We start from the raw sequence: 26,308 nt of genomic DNA on the forward strand, positions 1-26,308 counted from the left end.
ACTGCCCTGTCTCTTACCAAAGGTTTATTTTTCTAGACTTCTTCCTATGACTACTAAGAGTACATCTAAAATTCTATTAGAAATTGCTCAACTTACACTCAGATTAATAAAATATTTAAATCACATCACATAAAAGCCTGTGTAACCTAATACATCACATGTAGTACATGAACACCTCCAGAAAAGAATCAACTCAATGTATGTCAAAGACATTAAAATCTGTTTGAACAGAATGTGTTTAAATGTCTCATTGCAAAAGGAAAAAAAAAAAAAAAAAAAAAAGGAATAAAGTGACCAGTCAGGCTTCATATCAATTAGACAACTTTTACTAAATGAGAAAACTACATTTAAAATGTGCTTTAAAACAAAATGGAATTAGAAAAAAAAAAAAAGACATATGCATTTGAAAGAACTTTTGCACTGTGCTGAAAATCAAATCTCTTGCAGTAATACAATACGCCAATTCATAAAATATAAGTTAACAGAATTCTCAATTGAACATTTTCAAAGACAATATTAAGGTCAAGAATTTCACATCAATGGTAGCACATATAGAAGGGCATTATAAATATGATGTCCATCCCTATGAAGCTTACAAATTTGACAATACTCAATAAAAGCTTTTAGAATCACATTCAAAAGGGTCTCATCCAAAGAATCACAAATCTGTGTCCTATAAGTTCTCCTTCTAAAATCTTTATGTTGACTCTTCTACTCCTTGTCATTTGTTAATACTAACCCTTTAAAAAAAGAGAACAGGAAAAGAAATGCTGCAATAAACCCTTGATCATGTACAGAAATTATTGCTACTATAGTTCACTACAAAGCATGTCTATACAATATTGTATGAACTTTGATCATGAAAAATCAGAATAAAAATCTTTAGTGACATAAGCCTTACAATCGTATACAACATTCACATGGCAATATTAGACAGTTAAGCACCCAATAACCATTTTGACAAAATGTCCCACTGACCAGCATTCATTTAAATACATCCTTCGTACAGAGGGAGGAAAAAAGAGATAGTGTCAGCTTTCCAAGGCTTGTCAAAAAAGGATTCTCATGTTCTGTGGATCTAAAAACAAATAGCAACAACAACAACAACAACAAAAAAACCCAAAAAAAAAAAAACAAAACCAATGCAGGTGAGGGTGTTACCAGAAAGTTAAGCATGCCAAAAGGTGTTTCGTGCGAATTAAAACCTAAAGCCAAGGTACCACATAATCACATTACCAACTAGTTGGGTAATACTATATGAGCCTTATCTTAAAGTTAAATGAAATGCTACTGCACAATAGAGCATCAATAAGTTAAAAATTAGAGTGCACAAATCCAAATCAGTGGCAATTTCTGTAATAAAGCAAAATAGTCACTATCAGCTGTAAAGTTTGCCCAGTCAAACTGTTTGATTCAATCACTGGATTGGATAGTTTGCCTGTTTTTTAAAAAATATCGATCTCTAAAATTCCTTTTTATTGTAATGAGGCATTAAGTTTTCTTAGTAAGATCAAACAGGTACATAAGTAAATAAGCAAGGGAAAATAATAGTTGGTGAATGTCTTTAAAGCTCTTCCCACATTTCACTTGTAAAAATGTTCAGGGAAAAAAATGTGAAATATTTGCCATTATTCTAGCAAAAACAAAACAAAACAAAACAAGCTCAAAATAATTAAACAACCAAGCAACACTAAAACCACATTACACAGATGGATCATCATGCTTTCATCTGGTTTAACTATCACATCTAGTTTAACTGGGATGCTTTCAACTTTAAAAACTGTGATACGTGAAGATGTAACTTTAATGGGTAATTTTGAATTTGGATTTAACTTTGCTGAATATAACAGGTATACTTATTAGAATACAGTGTAGCACATCTTTCTATTAGAAAAAAATTTAAGATCCTTTACCCGTCTCCTTAAGTTAAAGGTGTGACATCATAAAGGGTGTCAAATGGCTGGATGGTTTTACAGTGCACACTTATATATTATGAAGTATGTCCTTAACAAATCTGATGGTTTCTTTACAGAGTTCCTTTCTTCACCTTTTCTTCGGCGGATTAGCTGTTCGAGGCGGAGTGACAGGACGTCCTGAATTCAGTCCACCATACTGGTACTTAGCTTTCTTTTCAGATGGTTTCAATATCTTAAAGCAAATAATTTATTAATAGTGTTATTCTTTCAAGTGCAGTAAGTTTAAGAAAATCATTATAAAAGTGGGCTTTTCAAGAAATAACAAATTATAAATATTTACATAATTACATAAATTGGAATTAAAATATAGAAAAAAACCCAGGAAAGTTCCATGCACATATATCACATTTAATGTGTGCAAATGACTAAATATTTGAATACTGTTATTATTTGTCATTCCCAATAATTAACAAAAGCTCAAGCACACAAATTCTATCAACTATCCAATCCTTTAAGTAAAAAAAAAAATTTATTTTCATTTAGTTAAATAATTTCTTTATTTTGAAAGAGAGAAAGAGAGGGTGTGTACACGGGGGTTGGGTAAAGGGAGAGAGAGAATCTTTTTTTTTTTGGAGAGAGAGAATCTTAAGCGAGGCTCCACTCCCAGCATGCCAGCTCAATCTCACGACCCTGAAGAGTTGGACACTTAAACGACTGAGCCACCCAGGAATCCTCAGGTGAAAAAAAAGTCTTAATTAATGTACCTCTGTGGTGAGGAAAGAACACTCAGTTTATAAGTCAAAAGACTAAGCTGGATAGACACATAAAAAGATGCTCAACATCACTTATCATCAGAGAAATACAAATCAAAACTACGATATCTCATACCTGTCAGAATGGCTAAATTTAACACAGGAAACAACAGATGTTGGCGAGGATGCGGAGAAAGGGGAACCTTCTTACACTGTTGGTGGGAATGCAAAGTGGTGCAGCCAGTCCAGAGGTCCCTCAGAAAGTTAACAATAGAACTACCCTAAGATTCAGCAATTGCACTACTAGGTATTTACCCAAAAGGTACAAAAATACTGAATCAAAGGAAGACATGCACCCTGATATTTTCAGCATTATCAACAAGAGCCAAATTATGGCAAGAGATCAAATGTCCATTGACTGATGAATAAAGATGTGGTATAGATATACAATGGAGTACTACTCTAACCATAGAAAAGAGTGAAATCTTGCCACTTTCACCTGAATGGAACTAGAGTGTATTATGCTAAGTGAAATAAGTCAGTCTGAAAAGGACAAGTATCATACAAAAAAAGAGAGAAACATAGGGGCAAAAAGGGAGAGAAGCAAACCATAAACCGTAAAATAGATTCTTAACTATAGGAACAAACTGAGGGTTGATGGAGGGAGGTAAGCAGGGGTAGAGGTTAAATGAGTAATGTGTATTAAGGAGGGCACTGGTTATGATGAGCACTGAGTGTTACACCTAAGTGACCAATCACTAAATCCTACTCCTGAAACTATTATTACACTGTATGTTAACAAACTTTGGCACTATTTCTTTAGAGGGTAGTCACAACCTCTTTCGCCTTACTTTTTTACGTGTAGATCTTTAAAAAAATTTTTTAAAGATTTTTTTAATTTATTTGAGAGACAGAGAGAGGGAGAGGGAGAGGCAAAGACACAGACAGGCAGAGGGAGAGGCAGGCTCCATGCAGGGAGCCCGATGTGGGACTCGATCCTGGGTCTCTAGGATCACGCCCTGGGCTGAAGGCGGCGCTAAACCGCTAAGCCACTGGGACTGCCCCTTAAAAAATTTTTAAAATATATTTTATATTAAAGTCCAACTGTTTAAACTGCACAAGTTGACGATTTTTAAAGTATTTACAGAATGTACAACCACTGCTATAATTAATTTTAGAGTTTTTGTCACCCCAAAAGAAATCTCTCCCATAAGCAATCACTCCCCATTTTCATTCTCTACTACTCTAACTCCCTTCAACTCCAAGGAAACACTAATCTTTCTCTATTGATTTGTCTTTTCTGGCTATTTCACATAAATCAAATCATACAATATGTGGTCTTTTGTGACTGGCTCTTTTCACAGAGATAATATTCTTCAAGTTCATTCATGTTGTAGTATGTATCAATACTTCATTACTTTTAATTATCAAATAATATGTCATTTAATGGATATTCCACATTTTGTTTTCATTTTTACTTAATGGACATCTGGGTTGTTTCCACTTTTTGGCATTATAAACAATGATCCTATGAATATGCACATACCTGTATTTGAATACCTGCCCTTCAATTCTTTTGGGCATACCTAGGAGTTGGATTGCTGGGCCATATAAAAACTTAATGTTTAAATTAACCTTTTGAGGAACTACCATACTGTTTCCAAAAGCATTTTACATTCTCATCATCAATGTTATGAAGGTTCCAACTTCTCTACATCTTCACCAATACTTGTTATTGTCTGACTTTACTGTATTTATTCTGGTGGGTATAAATAGAGTTTAAACATACATTATAGACAGAAAATTTCAATATTTACACAAAATGTGTTGAAAAGATTCATGAAGCATCTCTTAAAACTATTCAGAGCATCATAGTATCTCAGTGAAAAAGAAATTAATCTAATCCCACTATGTTAAATGTTGAAGGATAAGGTCAAGTTCCTATGCTTGTGAACAAGAATGATTTTAAATAGCACACTATAAAACCAGAGTTGGTATATTTCTTGCAAAAGGAAACAAAATTTACGTTATTCGTTGAATTCACATTCTTTTAGTAGGTTAAGCCCCTATTTAAAGAAGTCATATAGGAATTTAACAATTTAAACACCTGCAATTTAGGTTCTCCCAAACTCTTAATATTTGATATGTACCAAAAAGTCTAGAATCTTTGTGAATAAAAACAGAAATCTCTAACAAATCCGTGATAATCACTTTTAAATAAAACTGATTTATATATAAATATAAACAAATATAAATAAATTATAAATAATTATACCTGAAATGAACACATCAAAGTTTCATCCACACTCATCATTCCACCAGCATTATCAAACTCGCCACAGTAATTTGGGGCTGAAAATAGGGTTACCAATTGTCGTTTAGCAAAAAATTCATATCCGTCTTCTACCACCTGTAAAAGGAAAAGTCAAAAGAAGAAACACACCTAATTATAGCTAATTCTCAACTGTCTATATTATTGAGATTAATATGACAAAAAAAGACCTAAAAATACACACTACTTTTATTTTTAAACTTGTCTAAAAATATTAAAATTGGTATGCCTTTCCTATAATGGTAAGGACTTAGCTTAAATGAAGTAACAGTATATTTGTGATAACTGAATATCTAAAACCATACCATACCATTTCCAAGGCATTACATATGCTAATCAGTATAGTATCTCCAGGAACCTTGGACATCAAATACTTCTTAGATGATGGCATTATATCACAACTATAGAATCCTTAATTCTTTAATGATTTAACATGATTTCTAGAATCCAGATAGCCAATTTCTGAGTGATTTAAACAATTTATGTTTCTCAGCTCTACAAATCTGAGAGAATAGAGGCAATGACACAAACATTATATATTTATTTACAGTAGGCAATAATAATTTTCTGAAGTCTTTAAGCCATCCTTTGATTCAGCAAAATTATCTTAACAATACTTGCTAATAAGAAAGCACCTTCAGGGGCGCCTGAGTGGCTTGGTCAGTTAAGCACTGAATCTTTATTTCAGCTCAGGTCATGATCTCAGGTTCTAGAGACTTGAGCCCTGCATCAGGCTCTGCGCTCAGCTCAGTCTGTCCCTCTCCCCCACATGTTCACGCTCTCTCTGAAATAATTTTTAAAAAATAAAAAAAGGACCTCCAAAATAACTTACATTTATTATTAATTTATATATATATTTAAAGATTTTATTTACGAGAGAGAGCATGTACATGTGCAGGGGGAGGTGCAGAGGGAGAGGGACAAGCAGACTCTGTATAGAGGCCCACATGGGGCTTGATCTCAGGATCCTCAGATCATGACCTGAGCTGAAAGCAAGAATTAGACTCTTAACTGGGCCACTTAGGCTCCTCGAAAATTATTGACATTTTAAAATAATTCCTACCTTAGTTATCAGGCACACACTTCTAGGATTTAGATATTAACCTTTTCCGCTATGATCTTGGTCACCTTAGCTACCCCAGCTCAGCCATACATAATGTTTGGCACTCATATTCTTTGAATTCTTGAACAAGTTTGCTTGTTCATTTATTCATTCACACATTTACGAAATGAACAGGTTTATTTTAAAAGGATGTATTTGTAGTTTGTGGTGTTTCCCAGCATATGTCTCTTAATTTTAGAGATAATATGTTTGAAAATAAGCAGAATAAGATTTTGCAAGTGTCTGGAAAAAGACTGTCCAAATAAACACAGTTCAACAACAACTTTTTAAAAAAATCATTGTCCATTTTTTAAAAGATCAGTGAATGGAAACCTAAGCTAAATCAGTGGGTACCTTATTAGGAAACTTAGCAACTCTGCACTGTTACCTAGTAGTAGGTACTACATTAATTAGTTAAATCATAAACACAGTATTTACCAAAGAAAAATTTGCCAAAAGCAGAGGATTTGGGGATGTGACTTCATTTCAACTCAACTAGGAAACTCTTAGGAAAAAGGCATGTGACACACAACATATGCAAAAAATGAGAAGCTAGTCATCTTTGTTTACCCACAGGATTACACAAAGTAGTAATCAAGTGCCATGGGGAATAAAGCCCATGTTGTAGAATAGCATATACTTAATAAACTCTGCTTTAACAAAGAAATAAAACAAGGAATCTTTAAAAGTATTATACTTACAAATTTCAAATACTTTTAGTACTCTCAAAAGTAGTGAGAAAAAAATTTATAAAGATACCTTTCAGTGAATTTACTTCATACCAGTTATGTTTTAGGGAACAAGAGGACCTGATATGTTAAATCATTAAGCTTTTGTTAATTCATTTATTTAAACACTAAACACACACAGTATATAAGTTTTAAAGGCAATAGACATTTAAAAGTCAACAAGTCTCAATCTCCTCCCTAAAGATTATACAATATAGTAGTGGTGGTAGGCATTAAAAACAAAACAAAAACAAAAAAACCCAACCCAACCAAATATGTAAACCTAAACTATATATAGAAGGTAGAGTCCAATAAACTTTCATTTACTTACCACCTTGATTTAGTAATTACCAGGATTCTGCTACATTTGTTTCATTTATCCTCCTTTTCTTTCTGCTGAGGTGTGTTTTGTTTTGTTTTGTTTTGTTTTTAAGTAATTTCAACACCAAACCTGAGGCTTGAACTCAACAGGCTGAGATCAAGAGTCGCATGGTCTACTGACTGAGCTAGCCAGGTGCCCTGCTGATATGTTTTAAAGCAAATCTTAGACATGTCATCTTACCTCTATATACCTGAGTATGCATTTCTAAAAATATGGATGTTCTTCTTACATAATAATACTATTCTCACAAGGTTAAAATAACAAACAATAACTTCTTAATATCTAATACCCAGTCTATAACAATTTTTCCAATTCTCTCGTGTCCTTTAACAATATTGTCATTGGATTCTTATCTAAAATACATAAACATCATATTAAAACGGGATCAAATATTTCTAGAGAGCGTCAGACAAGCACCAAACAAATCTGTCAGCGTTGCAATATACTACAAAAATGTATTGGCTTGAAACATTTCCTCTCAGAGGGTGAGAAGGGTTAACAGATCATTAGATTGTTAATTGTGAGATGAAGGTATAGGCATCACCTCACACCTACTACTTTCCTTGTAGAATTAGCTTTCTTGGGTCTCATTTTCCTCAAAAACAAAAAAAGCAGATTTGTGTGATGTTAATAAATACTAAAATATTCAAAAATTTTATATTTCGTACCTGATGAGCTCGACAAATCAAGTCTAAATCATGACGATTCAGAAATTTACTGACTACATCAGCTCCAAAAGTGAAGGAAACGCCACGATCATTTTCTCCCCAGCCTTGCACATCCTTATCTGGGTCAGACCACAGCAAATCACAGAGCAAACCTTTAAAGAATAAAAACATAGCAATGAAAAAACAAAGTTTATAAACTGTATCACATTTTTTCTCATGCTCCCTAGTATCCCAGTCTGCCAAATTTAGCCACTCTTTGCTAACCCAATCATGTAACTGTAACTTCGCCTGGCTGAAAGTAGCACTTTCCAACTTTCCACAAAGAGGAAATACATGTATGGCACACTCTACGTACACAATACATAGAAAAGGCTGTTCACATTTTTTTTTTTTTAAGATTTTATTCATTTATTCATGAGAGACAGAGAGAGAGAGAGGCAGAGACACAGACAGAGAGAGAGAAGCAGGCCCCATGCAGGGAGCCCGATGTGGGACTTGATCCTGGGACTTCTGGATTACGTGCTGGGCCGAAGGCAGGCGCTCAACCACTGAGCCACCCAGGCATCTTGGCTATTCACCTTTTGTACAGTTTCTCCATATGGATAAGCAATTGACCCAGCAGCATTTCCAGAATAGAGGTTACTTACACTATTTCTAGGTGCCAATCTATTCAATTAATCTATTTCGTTTATTCCTAAGCCAAATAATATACTAAGGCTTTTAAATAATCTTTATATCTGGTAGGGGTAATATCCCAACTTAGTTTTCTTCAGGATTGTCTTGGTTAATTTCAATCCTTTGTTCTTCCACATATGTATTTCCCCAACAGTTTGTGTAATTTCGTGAACTCAACTGAGATTTCAAATGAAACTGTATTTAACCTAATGACCAATTTGAGGGAAGAAAACATTTTCTACAAAGACCTAGAAGATTTAAATGAAATATGGATGAACAAAATCAGAACAGATCCTTGGCTTTAGTTCCAGGCAAAAGAAAAGAGGTCAGAGCTAAAAATATTTATGAGTATCTTTGTCATACTCACTGTTGTATAAACCTTAGGAGGGACTCAGACTGCCTTGGGAATGTCAAGTGACAAGACCAGTACATGAATTCTGAGGAAGCAAATATTTAATAGAGGCAGAGGAAGGAGAAAGGGGAGTGAGCAAAAAAATATTGAGAAGGAATAACCAAAACAAAAGGAAGAGGTTAATTAGAGAGATCTCCTTAAAGGGGTAAAAATTATCCAGACATAGGAAATGGTTAAGATTCAGGTACAATGAATAAGTGGAACAGGACAAAAGGCAAAAAATGTGGCACTTAGAAGTATATCATCAAATCTTTACGAAAGTAGTTTCTTGATGGATGAGAAGAAAATGGTTAGAAGTCAACTGTAGGGAGATGAAGAGGGGTGGATGTTGAGATGGTGATATTAAGTACTTTTGTAAGAGCTATGGTGCCAAGGAAAGGAGAAATCAGTATTAAGGGATGATTTGTTTTTAAAATGAGCCAGTTTTTTTTTTTTTGACGATTCATAAACTTCATAATACAGGTTCTATCAGGAAAGGAGAACTTCGAGTCATGATATAGTCTGTCTTAATAGGAGAATTCTCTAAAAACATCTTGTAGAATTGGTGGTAATGTACTCTTAATTTCTATCACTATTTCCTATGCTCCTGCTATGATGCTTTAAGAAGTCCACCAGCATACAAAATCCAATGAGATAGTCTCAATTTACAAGCTCTGATTTCTCAAGAACCACAAACTGATTTTTTAAAACACACACAGACTAACCCCGACACACCACCAGTGCTCTATGATATTTTCTAGTTTGTTTTCTAAAGTGAAGCAACGAGCAGGAAACCAAGATATTAATCTCCAATTTTAAGGTGACAATAAAACTAGAATACAGTTGCTTTCAGAATTATTTGGGAAATATGACAGTCTACATGCATATAAAATAATGGTAACAACAATGTGGATTTTTCAAACATAATGGAATCAAGATAATCTCAGAGTCAAGGTTTGGATATTTTATAATTCAAGTCCTAATGAACAAATATCATAATCATTTGGCTGTTTTTAAAAAATGTATGAATTTATAAATTAAACTTCTAAAGATTATAAATACCAAAGCTTAAAAGACCATTTTCAACATTTCAAAAACTTGCTTCACCCTTGAAACTGACTTGTCTGAACTATACTAACAGAACCTGATGACTTGAAATATACATTTATATCGTACCTTATTTAAAATATAAATTTTAAATAAATGGCCCATTATTTATTTCTTAATTCCATTATAGTTAACTTACAGTGCTATATTAGTTTCAAGTGTACAATATCGTGATACACATGCCCTATTATTTAAATACTAGTTTCTATTAAGTTTAGTCAAATTTATTCTAGAATTATAATCAAAATGTGGTAAAATCCATGCTTTTTTTTCCCTTTTGTACTCAATGTACTTGTACAAGTTAAGTTATGAGACAACTTAACTACTACATGCAGTATGTCAGTGGCTTACTGACAAGTGGATCTCTATACCTGTTTATAATGGTTGATGTTTAATCATTAGTAGCATTTTGACAAGTAACATTATCAAGCTTTCAATACACTGAGCAAAACAATCCAATTACACTTGAAATCAAAGACCAAATGCATGTTCCTAACAGTTCAATTTGAAGGTTTAGCCATGTTTTGCTTAGGTATTGGTTCATGAAGATTTTTTAATGACTACATTTTTATAGACTCTTTGGATCTTATGAGTAGAAAATGGAGAAAAAAAATAGGGAATAAACTTAGTAACCCATCTAGTCCAGCCCTATTTATGAATAATCAACTCCCTTTACAAAATTACCAATAAATAATTCTATCAGTAAGCTAAAAGAGCTTTGGTTTTTCATTTACAGGATGTTCTTAATATAGAAGGATTTCTAGACCTTATGGCAGTCTAGTCCTCATTTTGAAGATATTCAAGTTTGTTGAGAACTGATGACAATAACACACAAAAGGTGGGTCTGATTACACAAATGATAATGAGATAATTAATCAAATAATGTAAATCTGTTTTAAAAAAAAAACTGGTAGAAATTGAGAAAAAGGACAGTTTTGCTTATGTTACTTTCTTTTTTTCTCTTAAAAGTAGGCTCCATTTCCAGAGTGGAGCCCTACTTGGAGCTTGAACTCAGGACCCTGTGATCAAGACCTGGCTGACTAACTGAGCCACCCAGGTGCCCCTGTTAATGCTTTTTAATAGTAAGACAGCTTGATATAATAAAAATACATTTGTTCTTTGTTCCCATTCCTGGCACAGAGCTCCTAATAACACCTTTGGAATCTCCTGAGTGACAGGGATATCTTTTGTTATTCATAAAGAGCCCCTTTCTACTAAACCTGAGTTTATGCTAATGAAGTGATCTAGGGGCACCTAGAGCCCTTCAGGTTTGGGCCAGTCAACAGAAAGACCAAACACATGTTTAGAGGATTTGAATTTTCAGCTGCCCTCTCCCTCTGGAGAGGAGGGTTGGAAATTGAGCTCTATAAAAAAAAAAAAATCTCTTAAATAAAAAAATTTTTTTTAATAAATTCAATTTGCCAACATATAGTATAACACACAGTGCTCATCACATCACATGCTCTATAAAAACTCTTGAACAATTAGATTTGGGAAGCTTCTGGTTGTTGAACACACTGATACCAAAGGATGTGGGAGCTATTCACCAACCAGTATACCCTCCTCTACAAATCTCTTCCATTTGGCAGCTCCTAGGTTGTATCCCTTTATGAAAAACTGACAAATATAAGTAAAGCATCTGAGGATGTGGTTGTGGGAATCCTAGAATTTTGGGCAGTAGTGTGGGTCTCCAGAGAACCCCACTGGAGGCTGAAAACCTAAGTGCAGGCAGTCTTGTGGAATGGACCCCTTAACCTGTGGAGTTCCAGCTAACTCCATGAGTTAGTGTCAGAATCAAATTAAAATGTTAAACACTCACTTAAGTGTTGGGAGAATGGGGTATGTTGTGGAAAAACCACATACACTCAAAGTCAGAAAATGCCATAAAGGAAAGTATTGATAGCTTCAGCAAAAGGTGAACTAAAAAGCAGACCGTTACTGCATTCAATTCATAGGTTATCATAGCATTTTATGATATGAATGCCAAGATTAGTATAGGTCTTAGTACACACTGGCACTCGACTATGAATAATTACCGTTTAAAAGCCAATAGAAAACTAAGGCAACTGTGCCCAGAATTTATTTATAAAATTAAATTATCATTTGTTAATCAACAAAGAAATTTATCCTCAACTGGAATTTATTTACTTTTGCTTTGACTTGCTTCACTTACCTAGGAGTTATTTTAAATGTCTGAATAATTTTCATTATTCTTTCACAAATTTTTCACAAAACTCACCATGTATCTCTACAGCTTTCTGAGCTCTACAAATTTGAAATATAGAAGAGGCAAAAAAATAACAGAAAACTACTAGATAATTTTTAAGAAGTATTTTCAGCTAAGAAAGATTATTTTAATCAAAACACGTATCAATTTTTTTTAAAACCCGTCAAAAAATTTTTTTAAATTTATCTATTCTTTTTAAGTAGGCTCCATGCCCAACGTAGGATTTGAATTCATGACCTGGAGATGAAAAGTTGCATGCTCTAAGCCAGCCAGGAGTCTTCTTTTTGACTAATTTTCAAGTTTTTGAAGGGCATAACCAATATTGATATGAATGAAGTAATGCCAGGAAAGTAAGGAGGATCAATAACAAGATCTTTTGTGATAAGTTTAACAGAACCATACTACAGCTATATATGAAATGTAAAAGTATTGCACCTTGGGAAATAATGAGCGGGAAGTGAAATATATTACTTCAAATAATCTGTAGTTAGCTTATTCATGATTAAAAAAGCTCTATTATTTATTACATAAACCAATCCTACTTCCACTAAGTATATAATTAAGTTCAAACATGTCAACATTTTACATAAATCAACTAAGTTTCTCTATATACTCAACCTGTATCAGGGACATCAGTGGGTCTCATAATTCTCCGAATCTGTTCCATAGATTGCAGATCTGGTGACAGTCCTATAAATAAAAGAGAAGTTGTAATACTGACATCTAAACAATATTCACTCAAATAAAGAAGCGTTTAGTCAAAGTATATTCACTACGTAAAATTAAACATACTTAAGGTATCCTTTTTAATGTCACTTTTAATATACTGAGTTATTAAATAGAATCCCACTTTGATGTAACAGAACATTGTGATTATGAATTTGCCACTTTTCCCTACCAGGGAAATAAAATTCCCTTTTATTTCAAAAGATTTCTCCAGGAAAGAAATCTTACCACTCTTCTTTCTTTCCAATCATTCCCTGCCCTTCTACAGGTACATACCCAATTCCAATACTTCCTACCACTTTTTACCTCCCAATCTTAAACATGTTTACTTCCATGTTTAATTGCCTCACTCTGTCTCATAAGGCCTTCCTACACCCCACTCCAACATGTTCATGACCTTCTTAAAAGCCTAAGTGTTGATCAGAAGGATGAGAAAAAACACATGAAAATACTCTGCAATCTTTAAAGTAGTACATAAATATAAGCTAGCATTTCTCTTTTATAAATTGAAGTATCATCACATACTTTTTATATACATTTCTAATTTTAGCTAATGTTCAAAACTATTTCCTAAATGTTTAGTATCTATTATAAAATATTTCAATTAGTATAGTGATATATGTCCTATCAGAGAATAAATCATTTTTTACCTCAGGCTTAGACAAGTACATCTATCTTTTCAATACTTTTCTACTTTAATTCTTACTGTATATTGATAAAAATTAATTTTCTTAAAGTATTTTCATTAAATTACTTCCCTGTACAAAAACCCAATATGGCTTTTAAACCATTCAACAAACTCCTTTGCACTTCAGTACTCAAATCTCTATAATTTGATACCTATCATTCCCCAACATGTACTTGACATTCTAGTCAGGCCAGTCTTCACACATTCCTTGAACTAGAAACATAAAAAAACCTGTCTCAAATTCTTTTTACCTCTCCAAAGTCTACTCATCCTCCAAAACCCACGCTTCCATAAACATTTGCCTAACAATTCTCTCCCTTTCCAGGCTTCATAAAAATCACTGCCTCTACAAGTACTTTGACAGAATTAAATCCCATTCATTACACAGTATGTTTTGAAATATACTTTTTTAAAAAAGATGTACTGATTTTAGAGAAAGCACACATGGGAGGGGGCAGGGAGGAGAAGAGGGAGAGAAGCAGATTCCCTGCTAAGTGTGGAGCCCCACATGGGGCTTTGATCCCAGGATCCCAAGATCAAAACCCAAGCCAAAACCAAAAGTCAGACACAACCGACTGAGCCATCCAGGCAACCCTGAAATATATTTTATCTTACTTTTTGGAAATATACATTTTGTCAATAGGTTTTTAATTTCTCAAGACATCAGTTCATATACAATCTAGCAAGCTCAATTACACTTGGATTCTGATGAAAAGTATTTAAAGTATAGGCAGGAATATAAACATGATCCTCTCATTTTTACCAATAGTAGGGCTATCTTTCTGTCAAAACTGAGGTAAAGGAAAGACGTTTATTCAAACAGAACTCTGCTATCCTCTTCACACATGAAATTCTTTAAAGGTAAGTACTATATTTTCATTCTGTATAAATAATCATAAATTTCCAGTTACTAAAAGAGATTTTAATCCAATCATGAAATGGGCAAAAGACATGAACAGAAATCTCACAGAGGAAGACATAGACATGGCCAACACGCACATGAGAAAATGCTCTGCATCACTTGCCATCAGGGAAATACAAATCAAAACCACAATGAGATATCACCTCATACCAGTGAGAATGGGGAAAATTAACAAGGCAGGAAACCACAAATGTTGGAGAGGATGCGGAGAAAAGGGAACCCTCTTGCACTGTTGGTGGGAATGTGAACTGGTGCAGCCACTCTGGAAAACTGTGTGGAGGTTCCTCAAAGCGTTAAAAATAGATCTGCCCTACCGACCCAGCAACTGCACTGCTGGGGATTTACCCCAAAGATACAGATGCAATGGAACGCCGGCACACCTGCACCCCGATGTTTATAGCAGCAATGTCCACAATAGCCAAACTGTGGAAGGAGCCTCAGTGTCCATCGAAAGATGAATGGATAAAGAAGATGTGGTTTATGTATACAATGGAATATTACTCAGCCATTAGAAATGACAAATACCCACCATTTGCTTTGACGTGGATGGAACTGGAGGGTATTATGCTGAGTGAAATAAGTCAATCGGAGAAGGACAAACATATGATCTCATTCATTTGGGGAATATAAATAATAGTGAAAGGGAATAGAGGGAAAGGGAGAAGAAATGGGTAGGAAATATCAGAAAGGGAGACAGAACATGGAAGACTCCTAACTCTGGGAAACGAACTAGGGGTGGTGGAAGGGGAAGAGGGCGGGGGGTGGGGGTAACTGGGTGGCAGGCACTGAGGGGGGCACTTGACAGGATAAGCACTGGGTGTTATTCTGTAGGTTGGCAAATTGAACACCAATAAAAAATAAATTTATTATTAAAAAAAAGATTTTAGCCATGTTTAAAACAGTTTTAATGATCTGAGTTTTCAAACAAGCACTGCTTTGTTTTCCCATGGTGTGCATCTTAGTTACCATAGGTCTTTTCTAAACAATGGAAGGATAGTAAGAAAAACCCATAAAGCAAATTTATTAGTCTACCTCCATGACAACAGAAGATCTTTTCATCCACAATGGCAGCTATAGGCAGACAATTAAAACAATCGGTGAAGGTCTTCCACAATTTAATATTAAACCTTCGTTTGCCTATAAAAAGAATAAGCAAATAAATAAGTCTAAAACTATTTTCAGTTCTTATCTCATAGTTACAGCATTATGGGTAACTTTATACAGCACTTTGTTTTTTCTGTATTAAGTATTTCTTGAACACTTTTAAAAAGGCAGTAAATTTAATAAACATTTAGCACCTTTCCATAAAGTTAAAAAAAAAAAAACCTGGAAGACTGTGTTATGTATTTTATGGAAAAATATATCAAATACTTTTGTCTTTTATTAAAAATTTTTTTGACGTTTTTGTCTTTTAAGATCACTATAATAAAGCAATTTTGAAATAGTCTAACAGACTATTAGTTTATCTTTTGCATTCAACATGCACATTAAATACCTAGCCAAATATGCAGAAGTGAAAGGGGTGCCTCTAGAGACTGTCCATTTTGACTCTAATGCATTGAGTAACATAGCATAAATTTACTGCCAAGAAAGGACAATTTCCAAGTGCTTGACTGGTACTCACTTTTGAGTGAATTACAACTTGGCACTACAGTAAGTATAAATAGAGACACAAAGGCTATAATTTTCCTGTGGTCTAGCATAAAGAGCTACAACAAAGACAACCTCAAGCGTATGTTCACCTTTTCAGAGTTACTTGATTTTCCTGAATTGGGCAGTAAGTTCTAACAACTAACCCAAGGGAGGGAGGAAAGACATAAGCACTAATTTCCTATGTAATAACTTGTCTCTCAATGAAAAAGATTAACTCAAAGCAGTGTTTACAAGCTGTTCTCACATGAATATTTCATTTCATGTCATTTCTATCCTTTAGGATATTCAAGCTCATGTTTTATCCTTAAGAATACATCTCTACTGATAGAGCTTTAGAAAAGTGGTTACGGTTAGATGTACTATAATCCACTTCTCGTTTACTGGTCTGATTTAAACAGTTGAAACCATACATTACACCTCAGAAATAAAAATGCAACATAAAATCAAATGTGGCATCATTCCTATTAGAACAGAGCTCCACAAGAACAAAGATCTGTCTTGTGGATAGCTGAATCCCTAGTGTTTAAGGTAGTTCCGGGTATATAACGCTTCCTTATAAACACTTCTCAAATAAATGATCATATAAACCAAGGAGACAGGAGTTTGAAAAAGATTACCAAATTTAAGGTTGGAAAAAAAGCAAAAATAGATTCTAATGGAGAATTCAGCTCAAAAACCGGTAAATTCAATTTGAAAATCATTGTAACTGGTTCTAAATTATAATTAACCAAACATATGTTCTTTCCCATGCTCTAACAAAAGCAAAAGACCAAATTCGAATATAGTAATTTAGTAGTAACACTTGGAAACACTACTATAAAACACAAATCTGTGATTTCTTACTGATGAAAAAGTACAATAAGACATACCAGAGTAGTCAGTATCCTTATCTCTGTAGGTTTATAGGCATAGATTAAAATTCTAATAATAAACTTGAACTTTTAAATAATTTCATACAACTTCTCAGTATTTCTTGTAACACAGGGCCAATGAGAATTTCCATTATATCACAAGAACACTGAGAACTAAAACCTTAATGGACACTAGAAAACTAGAGGATACTATCTATAGTGACCTGTTTTATGTGGATATTTTACTCTGTAAACTAATTACAAGAGGACCTTTCAGTTGAGTAAGCTGCAGTCAACCTGAAATAACACAACCAAGGAGATTCTAAGGAACCAGCTTAATTAGTAACATGTGTCCCAGTTTCAGGGCCCTCCTCCATGAAAGACTCTTCTTGGTCCTATGCTTCATATTATATTTTTTTAAAAAACTTAAAGGAACTCCTTTGAACTGGAAAATTATATTAGGGAATATTAGGGAATTTTCCCATTAACAAAAAATAACTTATTTTTACTTACATTCATCATAAAACCCATAAATGCGATTGATGCTAGCACACTCATGGTTTCCTCTTAAAAGAAAGAAGTTCTCTGGGTATTTGATTTTATAAGCCAATAGCAAACAAATGGTTTCCAAAGACTGCTTTCCTCTGTCCACATAATCTCCTAAGAAAAGATAGTTGGCTTCCGGTGGGAAACCTCCATATTCAAATAATCGCAGTAAATCTGTATACTGTCCATGAATATCTCCTGAAAACAGAAAAAGCCAATTTTAGAACATTTGGTTACTGTGGGAAGCAGCTTCAAATGATTTGCAATGTTTACACTCTTGTGTAATCCTCTCCCCTTGAATGTAGGCTGGAGCTGGTGACTAGCTTCTAACAGGATACAGCAAAAGAGGGATGGGCTGTCACTTCTGAGATAAGGTTACAAAAGATCATGACTTCCATTCTGCTCGTATTCTCTTGCCTTTTCCCATTCTTGATGCTGAAGCCAGCTGCCTTATGGAGAAGCACACACGGCAAATAACTGAAGGAGGCCTCTGGCCAACATCTCATTAGGAACCAAGCCCTCAGTCCATCAGCTCATAAGGAATGGAATCCTTTCCTGCTGAGCCTTGAGATGAATGCAGTACCTAGGTCACAACCTTGTGAGACCCAGAACCAGAGGACCCAGCTAAGCTGTGCCTGAATCCCTGATGCACAGAAACTGTGAGGTGATAAATTCATGCTATTTTAAGCCATACAGTTTTGGAGTAATATGTTATACAATAGATACCGAACATGATAACTATTAGCTGGTAATTTAACATAGGTAACTTGTTATACCAAACAGTAAGACAAATAGCCAGAATTTAGAAATATTTAGTACAACTAACTTCTACTACCCTCAAATTATTTCTATATCAAAGCATTTTAAAGAGTACCTTAGAATTTGAATCATCTTAAGATGTTATAAATAACTACATTTGATTTAGAGTCACAGAAGAGATTGATCATTTCCACAAGAATTTTTTTTTAAATTTATTTTCAAGTAATCTCTACACCCAACATGGGACTCAAACTCACAACCCTGACATCAAGAGTTGCATGTTCTACCAACTGAGCCAGCCAGGCTCCACAAAATTTCATGCTACTTCTTGTTACACTAAGCTAATTAACTAATGAATTCAACAAACATTTTCTTAGCTAATACCTTTTATTAGCTAGGTACTGTACCAAGGAGCACCAAGCACATGACTTAATAAACACAAGAAAGAGAAAAAATTGTTTAAAGAGCACCCTTAGGGCAACCCGGGTGGCTACAGTTTGGCGCCTGCCTTCAGCCCAGGGCATGATCCTGGAGTTCCGGGACCCATATCCGGCTCCCTGCGTGGAGCCTGCTTCTCCCTCTGCCTGTGTCTCTGCCTCTCTCTCTCCCTGTGTCTCTCATGAATAAATAAAATCTTAAAAAAAAAAAAAAAAAAAAAAGAGCACCCTAAGCACCTAGAGCTTACAAGGTATGAATGTGAATCACTAAGAAACATGCACACAGGACAATGAAAATTTTACATACAGAAATAATCCTTGATTGAGCAAGGATTATTTTCCCTACACTATTTCCCACTGTTATGTAAACTATGAAAAAATGCTTTCTGTACAATTTTAAAAAATATTTTATTTCTTTATACACAAGAGAAAGAAAGAGGCAGAAGGAGAAGGAGGCTTCCCTGCAGGGAGCCTGATGCAGGACTCGATCCAGGACCCTGAGATCATGAGTTGAGCCAAAGGCAGACGCTCAACCACTGAGCCACCCAGGTGTCCCTTTCTGTACAATTTTTGTGGCTATGATGTGATTCACTCAACCTAGAGTTGTAAGTTTTTGTTTTGGGCCAAAAGCCACTATAAGACTTTTAAAAGAATATAAACTGTAATGTAATATAATCTTCAAAATAAAATCACAACAAAGGTAGAACACCATGGATAGTGTCAAACTGACCCCTAAAACTCGATTCTTGTTTTTTGTAACTGGTGTATCAGAATGCCTATTTCTCCACAACCTTGACAACACTGGATTATCAGTTTCTGATACTTTTTTTCCTCCCAATCTCACTACATTTAGGATTTGTTTTTAAATTGCATTTCATTGATTTACTAGTGAAGCTAAGGATCTTACGTTTACTGGCCATTTGAATTTCTTCTAAAATCTGCCTTCAAAAAAAAAAAAAAAAAACTTTCTCTTATATAGTCTTTCTTGTTTCTAAGAACTAAAAAATATGAACAGCGATCTTTTTATCTGATGTATATGTAACAATCATTTTCTTCTTGTAACTTACCATTTTATGAAAGTTTCAATTTCCATATTTTATGTAAATCAACCTACCAATCCCTTATACATAAATATTAAAATGTTTTCTCTAGATCTACCTTTAATGTAAATAGGGGAGAAAAACTGATATTTAAAATAGAGCTTCCAACTTTACTCATTTACATACCACAAATTTTCAGGGGTGCTTCCAACTCCAAAAGAATAGGCTGGCTGAGAAAGATCTCCCGAGACTTGATACATAAGCCCCGAACTTCTGCTTCAGTCATCTGCACAATCTTTCCTGGACGACATCCTCGTACTGTTAAACAATAAATAAAACGGTCAGTTTTTAAAAATTTATCTATAAAATAATAATCCTTAAAAAAAAAAAAGTCATACCCATATTTTGGAGATCAGGAAAGTCACACTGTCAGTAAACTACCAGGTACCCTGTTGGGTCCTATGACTAACAGATTATTCCAGGGATCTCTGGATTCTATCTCTATTGTTGCTGGTTCCTGATGATGCTCCTAAAGGCTACTGCCACAGAAACGCAGTCCTCTTTGCTCTCCAGTGGCCAACCTTGAAGCCCAAGAGACCCAATAGTTGCAGAGACAGCACCTTTGAGTACAGCCTACCCTCTCAGCAAGTCTTATATTTAGGAAAAGGCCAAAATACCATAATTAAAAACCAGTGGTTATGAAGAAAGGAAATTAAACAAAAGTAGCTGTCAGCAGGTGACTTAGTTTCACACACTTCCTCAGATTATGAGCAGTCCTATGAATTAAAAACCTTCACCTCCATTTTCTGATCAAAACAAAATTTAAAAGGTGCCAGATAGTCATTAAATTTTAGTGATTATGTTCATAGTAGAGCAGTAGCCAGTTTCCCAAAGTGGTTATAATCAATTTATAACCCACCAACAATGTTGCTCTACTTCTTTACCAACACTGAGTATTATTAGTGTTAAATTTTAGCCATTTTGTTGGGTGTATGGTGGTATTTGATGAGATTTTAATTTGCTTTTCCCTGATGATTAATGTTGATTACCTTTTCATGTGCTTAAAGGGCTATTTGGATATCGTTTTTTGTGAAGTTCATTTGTTAACTGACTGTCTTTTAAAAAACGGATTCGTAGAAATTCTTTATATATACCAGATGAATCTTTTGTTGGATCCATGTATTTTAAGTATCTTTTCCCAGTTTATGGCTTGCCTTTTCTCTAATGCTTTTTTTTTTGATGAACAGAAGTTTCTTAAAGACTTATTTGAAGGGGGAAGGAATGCGCATGGGGGAGGGAGGTGCTGAGGGAGAAGGAAAGGGAGAATCTTCAGCAGACTCCCCACTGAGCAAGGAGCCCAACAACTGCTAGGTTCTATCTCATGACCCTGAGATCATGACCTGAGCTGAAATCAAGAGTGGACATTCAACCAAGTGAGCCACCCAGGAACCCCAAGAAGTTCTTTATTTTAATGCATTTAAATCCATTTTAATTAATTGTAATCAATCTTTTTTGGTGTGTTTTACATCTAGTTCAAAAAAATTTTTCTCCTCTAAAGGTATTTCATTATGTTTCCTTCTAGATTTTTTTTTTACTGTGTTCACCTACCTTGTATTTGATAATCCATCTCAATTGTGTGTCTGGTTTGAGGTAAAGGTCAAGTTTCATTTTTACCCACACAAATATCCAACTGATTCAGCATCTTTTATTGTAAAGATCACCTTTTCTCCATAGAATTGTAGGGGTAGTGTTGTAGAAAAATCAGATGACCATACACGAATGGGTCTATTTCTGGAAACTCTATATAGTCCCATTAATTAATACAATTTGTTGTTACATCAGTACTTAATCTAGGTTTTTACATTTTCAAGTATGTTTTAAAATTGGCTTTTCTAATTTCTGACACTCCAACCTGTGGGAGTTTTAATTGGGAATGAGTATAGTCCAGGAAGAATTACCTTAACAATTTTGAGTCTTTCAATCCATAAACATCATATTTCTCCTTTTATTTAGATTGTCATGTTTCTCTCAGCAATGTTTTGTAGCATCTAGGTGGCAGTCTTGCACATTTTCATTAAATGGAGTTGAGGGGGCACTGCTTTGTAAATGTGTTTTCTTTTTCATTTTCCAGTTGTTCAATATTAGCATACAAAAATATAACTGATTTTTGAATACTGACTTTGCTTCCTATTCTAACAGTCTCAAGATCCCTTTGGACTTACTTTACTTACTTACTTACTTACTTTACTTACTTACTTACTTATTTATTTATTTATGATAGGCACACAGTGAGAGAGAGAGGCAGAGACACAGGCAGAGGGAGAAGCGGGCTCCATGCACCGGGAGCCCGACGTGGGATTCTATCCCGGGTCTCCAGGATCGCGCCCTGGGCCAAAGGCAGGCGCTAAACTGCTGCGCCACCCAGGGATCCCTGGACTTTCCAAGTATACAATCATATCATCTCTGAAGACAGTTTTACTTCTCTTCCAATCTTTGTATCTCTTTATTTTTCTTCTTCATTGAATTGGTTAAGACCTCTACAACAATGTTGAAAAAAAAATCTGCTAATGATCTTGTCTTGTTTCTCAACTTAGAGGAAAAAGCATTCAATATTTCACCATTATGATAACTATAGCTTTACACATACTCACCTAGTTTGCTAAGAATTTTTATTATGAAGGGTACTAAAATCTATCAAATACTATATCTCATCTATTGAGATAATCATGTAATCCCACCTTATTCTGTTAATATGATTTATATTGAGTGTTCAGCTTACCTTGGATTCCTAGAATAAACCCCACCAAATCTGACATTATCTTTCTTATTATAAGATTCAATTTGCTAATAATATGCTCACAATTTCTGTGGCTATATTTATGAAAGATATTGGCCAGTAATTTCCTTTCCTTGGTATCTGCCAGATTTGGGTGTTAGGGTTTGGCTTTAAAAACCACCACCACCACCACCACCACCACCAAGTTGGGAAGTGTTCTCTTTTTCTGTTTTCTGTGAGAGACTGTATAAAATTGGCCTAATTTCTTCTTTAAATATTTAGGTTGCCAGTGGAACCAAATGGTCTTGGAATTTTCTTTTTGAGAAATACTTCAAGTACAAATGTATTTTCTTGAACACATATAAGACTATTCAGATTTTCTATTTCTTGTGTCAGTTTAGCCAAAACAATTTTTCATCTAAATTATAAAATTTATTAGCATTATTTATAAAATGTTGTTGTCCTTCAAAATACATTATTTTGAAGTGATTTTCTCTGGATCACTTGAGAATAGATTGTATATATCATGCTCCTTTACCAGGATATTATTTCATAAGAATTATTCTCTTATATATAGCACAGTATAAAATAACAAAATTCAGGGAATTTATTTTTTAAAGATTTTATTTATTCATTCATGAGAGACACACAGAGAGAGGCAGAGACATAGGCAGAGGGAGAAGCAGGCTCCATGCAGGGAGCCCGATGTGGGACTCCATCCCGGGACCACAGGATCACACCCTGAGCTGAAGGCAGACGCTCAACCACTGAGCCACCCAGGCACCCCAAGATTCAGGGAATTTAACATTGATATAAATCTTTAATGTTAAGAATATACTGTAATTTTAGTAATTCTCCTAATCATGTCCTTTATAGTATTTTCTTCCCCTCTCGTACAGAATTCAAGCCAGGATTACATTACTGCTTTTATTTGTTCCATCTCTTTATTCTCCATTACTAGTTATGTCTCCTGTATCTTTTTGATATTGGTAATTTGTTTCCTATTTCTACATTATTAGTCTTTCTAGGGGGGTTTTTCATTAATCTTTTCAACAACTTTATTTTAAAAAATCATACATTTCCTTTTTATTGGATTTCTGCTTTTTATTATATCCTGTATCTTTCCTTCTACTTTTTTTTAAAAGATTTATTTATTCATGAGAGACACAGAGGGAGAGTCAGAGACATAGGCAGAGGGAGAAGCAGGCTCCTCGCAGGGAGCTCAATGTGCAACTTGATCCCTGGAAGGCAGAGGCTCAACCACTGAGCTACCCAGGCATTCCTTTCCTTCTACTTTTTTGAGGGTTATAATTTGCTTATTCTTCTTTTGTCTGAAATAGAAGTTTAATGTTCAGGCTCCCCCCTACACTAAAATATATAAAGTTCTACATCTCCCTCTAAGCATTGCCTTTTGCTACAATTGCACAAGTTTGACATGTATTTTCCATTATTGTTCAGATCAACATATTTTTTATAATTTTCACTATTTCCTCATTAACCAGTAAGATATGTAAAAATACACTGCTTATTTCTAAATATTTGAGAATTTTCCAATTATCTGCTACTGGTTTCTAGTTTATCATTACTGAAATCAGAGAATCTGAGATCTCAGATTTACTGAAATGTGCTTTGTGGTACATCATATGGCCTATTTTAGTAAATGTTCATTCCATACTATTTGAAAAATATCGTTGCTGGGTGAAGTGCTCTGTGTGTGTGTCAATTAGGTCAAGTTTACTGTGTTGTTTAAATTTTCTAGACCCTTACTGATTTTTTTCTTTGTTCTATAAGTTATTGAGAAAGGTCCATTAATTAATCTATATGATTGTGGTTTTGCCTATTTTAACCTTTTGATTCTATCAACTTTTCCTTTTTGTGCTTTAGATCTATATTAAATATCTAAAAACTTTAAGGTTGTTCTATCTTCCTGTTGAATTCATCTTTCAACATTATGCAATACTCTTCTTTACCTCTAGTAATACTTCTTGCCTTATTTTTTTAAATAAGTTTATTTACTTTTTAAAAGATTTTAATTGAGAGCGAGCGAGGGAGCGAGAGCATGTGCGACTGCATGCACAAGCAGGGGGAGCAGCAGAGGGAGAGGGAAAAGCAGGCTCTCCAATGAGCAGGGAGCCCAACCCGGAGCTTGATCCCAAGATCTGGAGATTATCACCTGAGCCAATGCAGACACTTAACTGATCAAGCCACCCAGGCACCCCTTAACTACTATTTCTGACATACACAGCCAACCAGGTTTCTTTTGGTTAATATGTGCATGATGTATTTTTCCCATTCTTGTACTTACCCATCTGTGCCCTTAAAATTAAAATATGTCCCTTGTAAACAGTAGTTAGGTCTTCTGAGCTTTGCCTGGAGTTTTTACTTCTTTGATATTTACTATAATTATAGACAAAGTTAAGGTCTTCCATCCTGTCATTTGCTTTGTTATCACATTCTCATTCCTTTACTTTTCTTACATTTCTTTGGAATAATATTATTCCATTTTCTCCTCTATTGGCTTTTTAGTTATATATTCTTTTTCTTTTGGCAGTTACTCAAGAGATAACGCACTTTTGACTTAGGTACCACTTTCTGGCCTTTTGTTCTATAGCCATATACCGCTTCCACACATTTTAAACCCTATGAGCCATAATTACTATTTTAAATAGTATTAATTTATATTTACACACATTTATCCTTATTGTTGTTCATTTATTTCTGCCGTCCTGTTCTGAGATCATTTTCTTTCAACATGAACTTTAATATCTTCTAGTACCAGTCTACTATACCAATAAATTTTCTCAGCTTCTGTGTCTTTATTTTTTCTTCACTTTTGAAGGACATGTTTACTGGATTTAGAATTCTAGGTTAGCATTCTTTCTCTTCTTTCAGCAGGTGAAGAGACTTTTCTATTGTTTTCTGGTGTGTGTAGTTCTAGGTGATGTATGTATCAACCATCATTGTTCTTCTCTGGCAGCTTTTAAGATTTTCATTTTCTTTATTTTCAGTGGTTAAGTCTATGATGGGTCTCAATATGGTTTTATTTGTATTTTCCTACCTGGAGTCCACTGAGCTTATTTAATCTGTATTTTGGTATCTTTCTCAGTTTTGGAAAAACTGGTCAGTATTCTTGGTCAGTATTTCCTCTACCTGTATCTCCTCTCCACCTGGGACACCCATTATACATGTTAAACCTTTCCACTGTCTCCTGCTTTCTCTATTTCCCCCTCTATTTTTTCCCCTCAGCACCGCATAATTTCTACAACATTTTTTGTAGCTTACTACAACTCCTTCTGTTTCTAATGTCCTAGTAATAAGCCCAACTCTCAAATTCTCTTTAATTGTAAAGTTTCCAGGTCTTTGATAAAGTTTTCCATCACTTATTTATCTTGAGCATATCTAATCAGTTAAAGTCTCTGTGATTATTCTAATATCCGAATTGTCTATGGATTTGTTCCCTTTTTTCCTCTTGATTTTTGGTCAATTTAGCCTGTTATTTCACTGAATGAAATATCTGATTATGGATGAAAATTGTGTAAGTTCTAGATGACATCTTCCTCTGTAGAGTGTTGTTTCCTTTTAGCAGCAGGGAGAATAACAATGACTTACATCTTCTTGAGGACTGTAGTC

The 26,308-nt window shown here is 34.5% G+C and overlaps 1 protein-coding gene across 3 annotated transcripts in view; it reads right to left on the reverse strand.

Moving 5' to 3' along the window:
- Window positions 1-310: 310 nt before the first annotated feature.
- The window catches only part of PPP1CB (protein phosphatase 1 catalytic subunit beta), a 38,578-nt gene continuing 12,580 nt past the window's right edge, over window positions 311-26,308 (reverse strand). For all 3 annotated transcript variants that reach the window (XM_072767892.1, XM_072767894.1, XM_072767893.1), the window contains exons 3-9: window positions 20,089-20,220; window positions 17,634-17,864; window positions 15,649-15,753; window positions 12,899-12,970; window positions 7,881-8,032; window positions 4,944-5,078; window positions 311-2,148 (exon numbers count right to left, since the gene is read on the reverse strand). In XM_072767892.1, coding sequence (XP_072623993.1) covers window positions 2,044-2,148; window positions 4,944-5,078; window positions 7,881-8,032; window positions 12,899-12,970; window positions 15,649-15,753; window positions 17,634-17,864; window positions 20,089-20,220 — 932 coding nt within the window. In that variant the 3' untranslated portion in view covers window positions 311-2,043. The remainder of the gene's footprint in view (window positions 2,149-4,943; window positions 5,079-7,880; window positions 8,033-12,898; window positions 12,971-15,648; window positions 15,754-17,633; window positions 17,865-20,088; window positions 20,221-26,308) is intronic.

Source organism: Vulpes vulpes, chromosome 8, assembly GCF_048418805.1.
Source record: "Vulpes vulpes isolate BD-2025 chromosome 8, VulVul3, whole genome shotgun sequence".
Taxonomy (NCBI): domain Eukaryota; kingdom Metazoa; phylum Chordata; class Mammalia; order Carnivora; family Canidae; genus Vulpes; species Vulpes vulpes.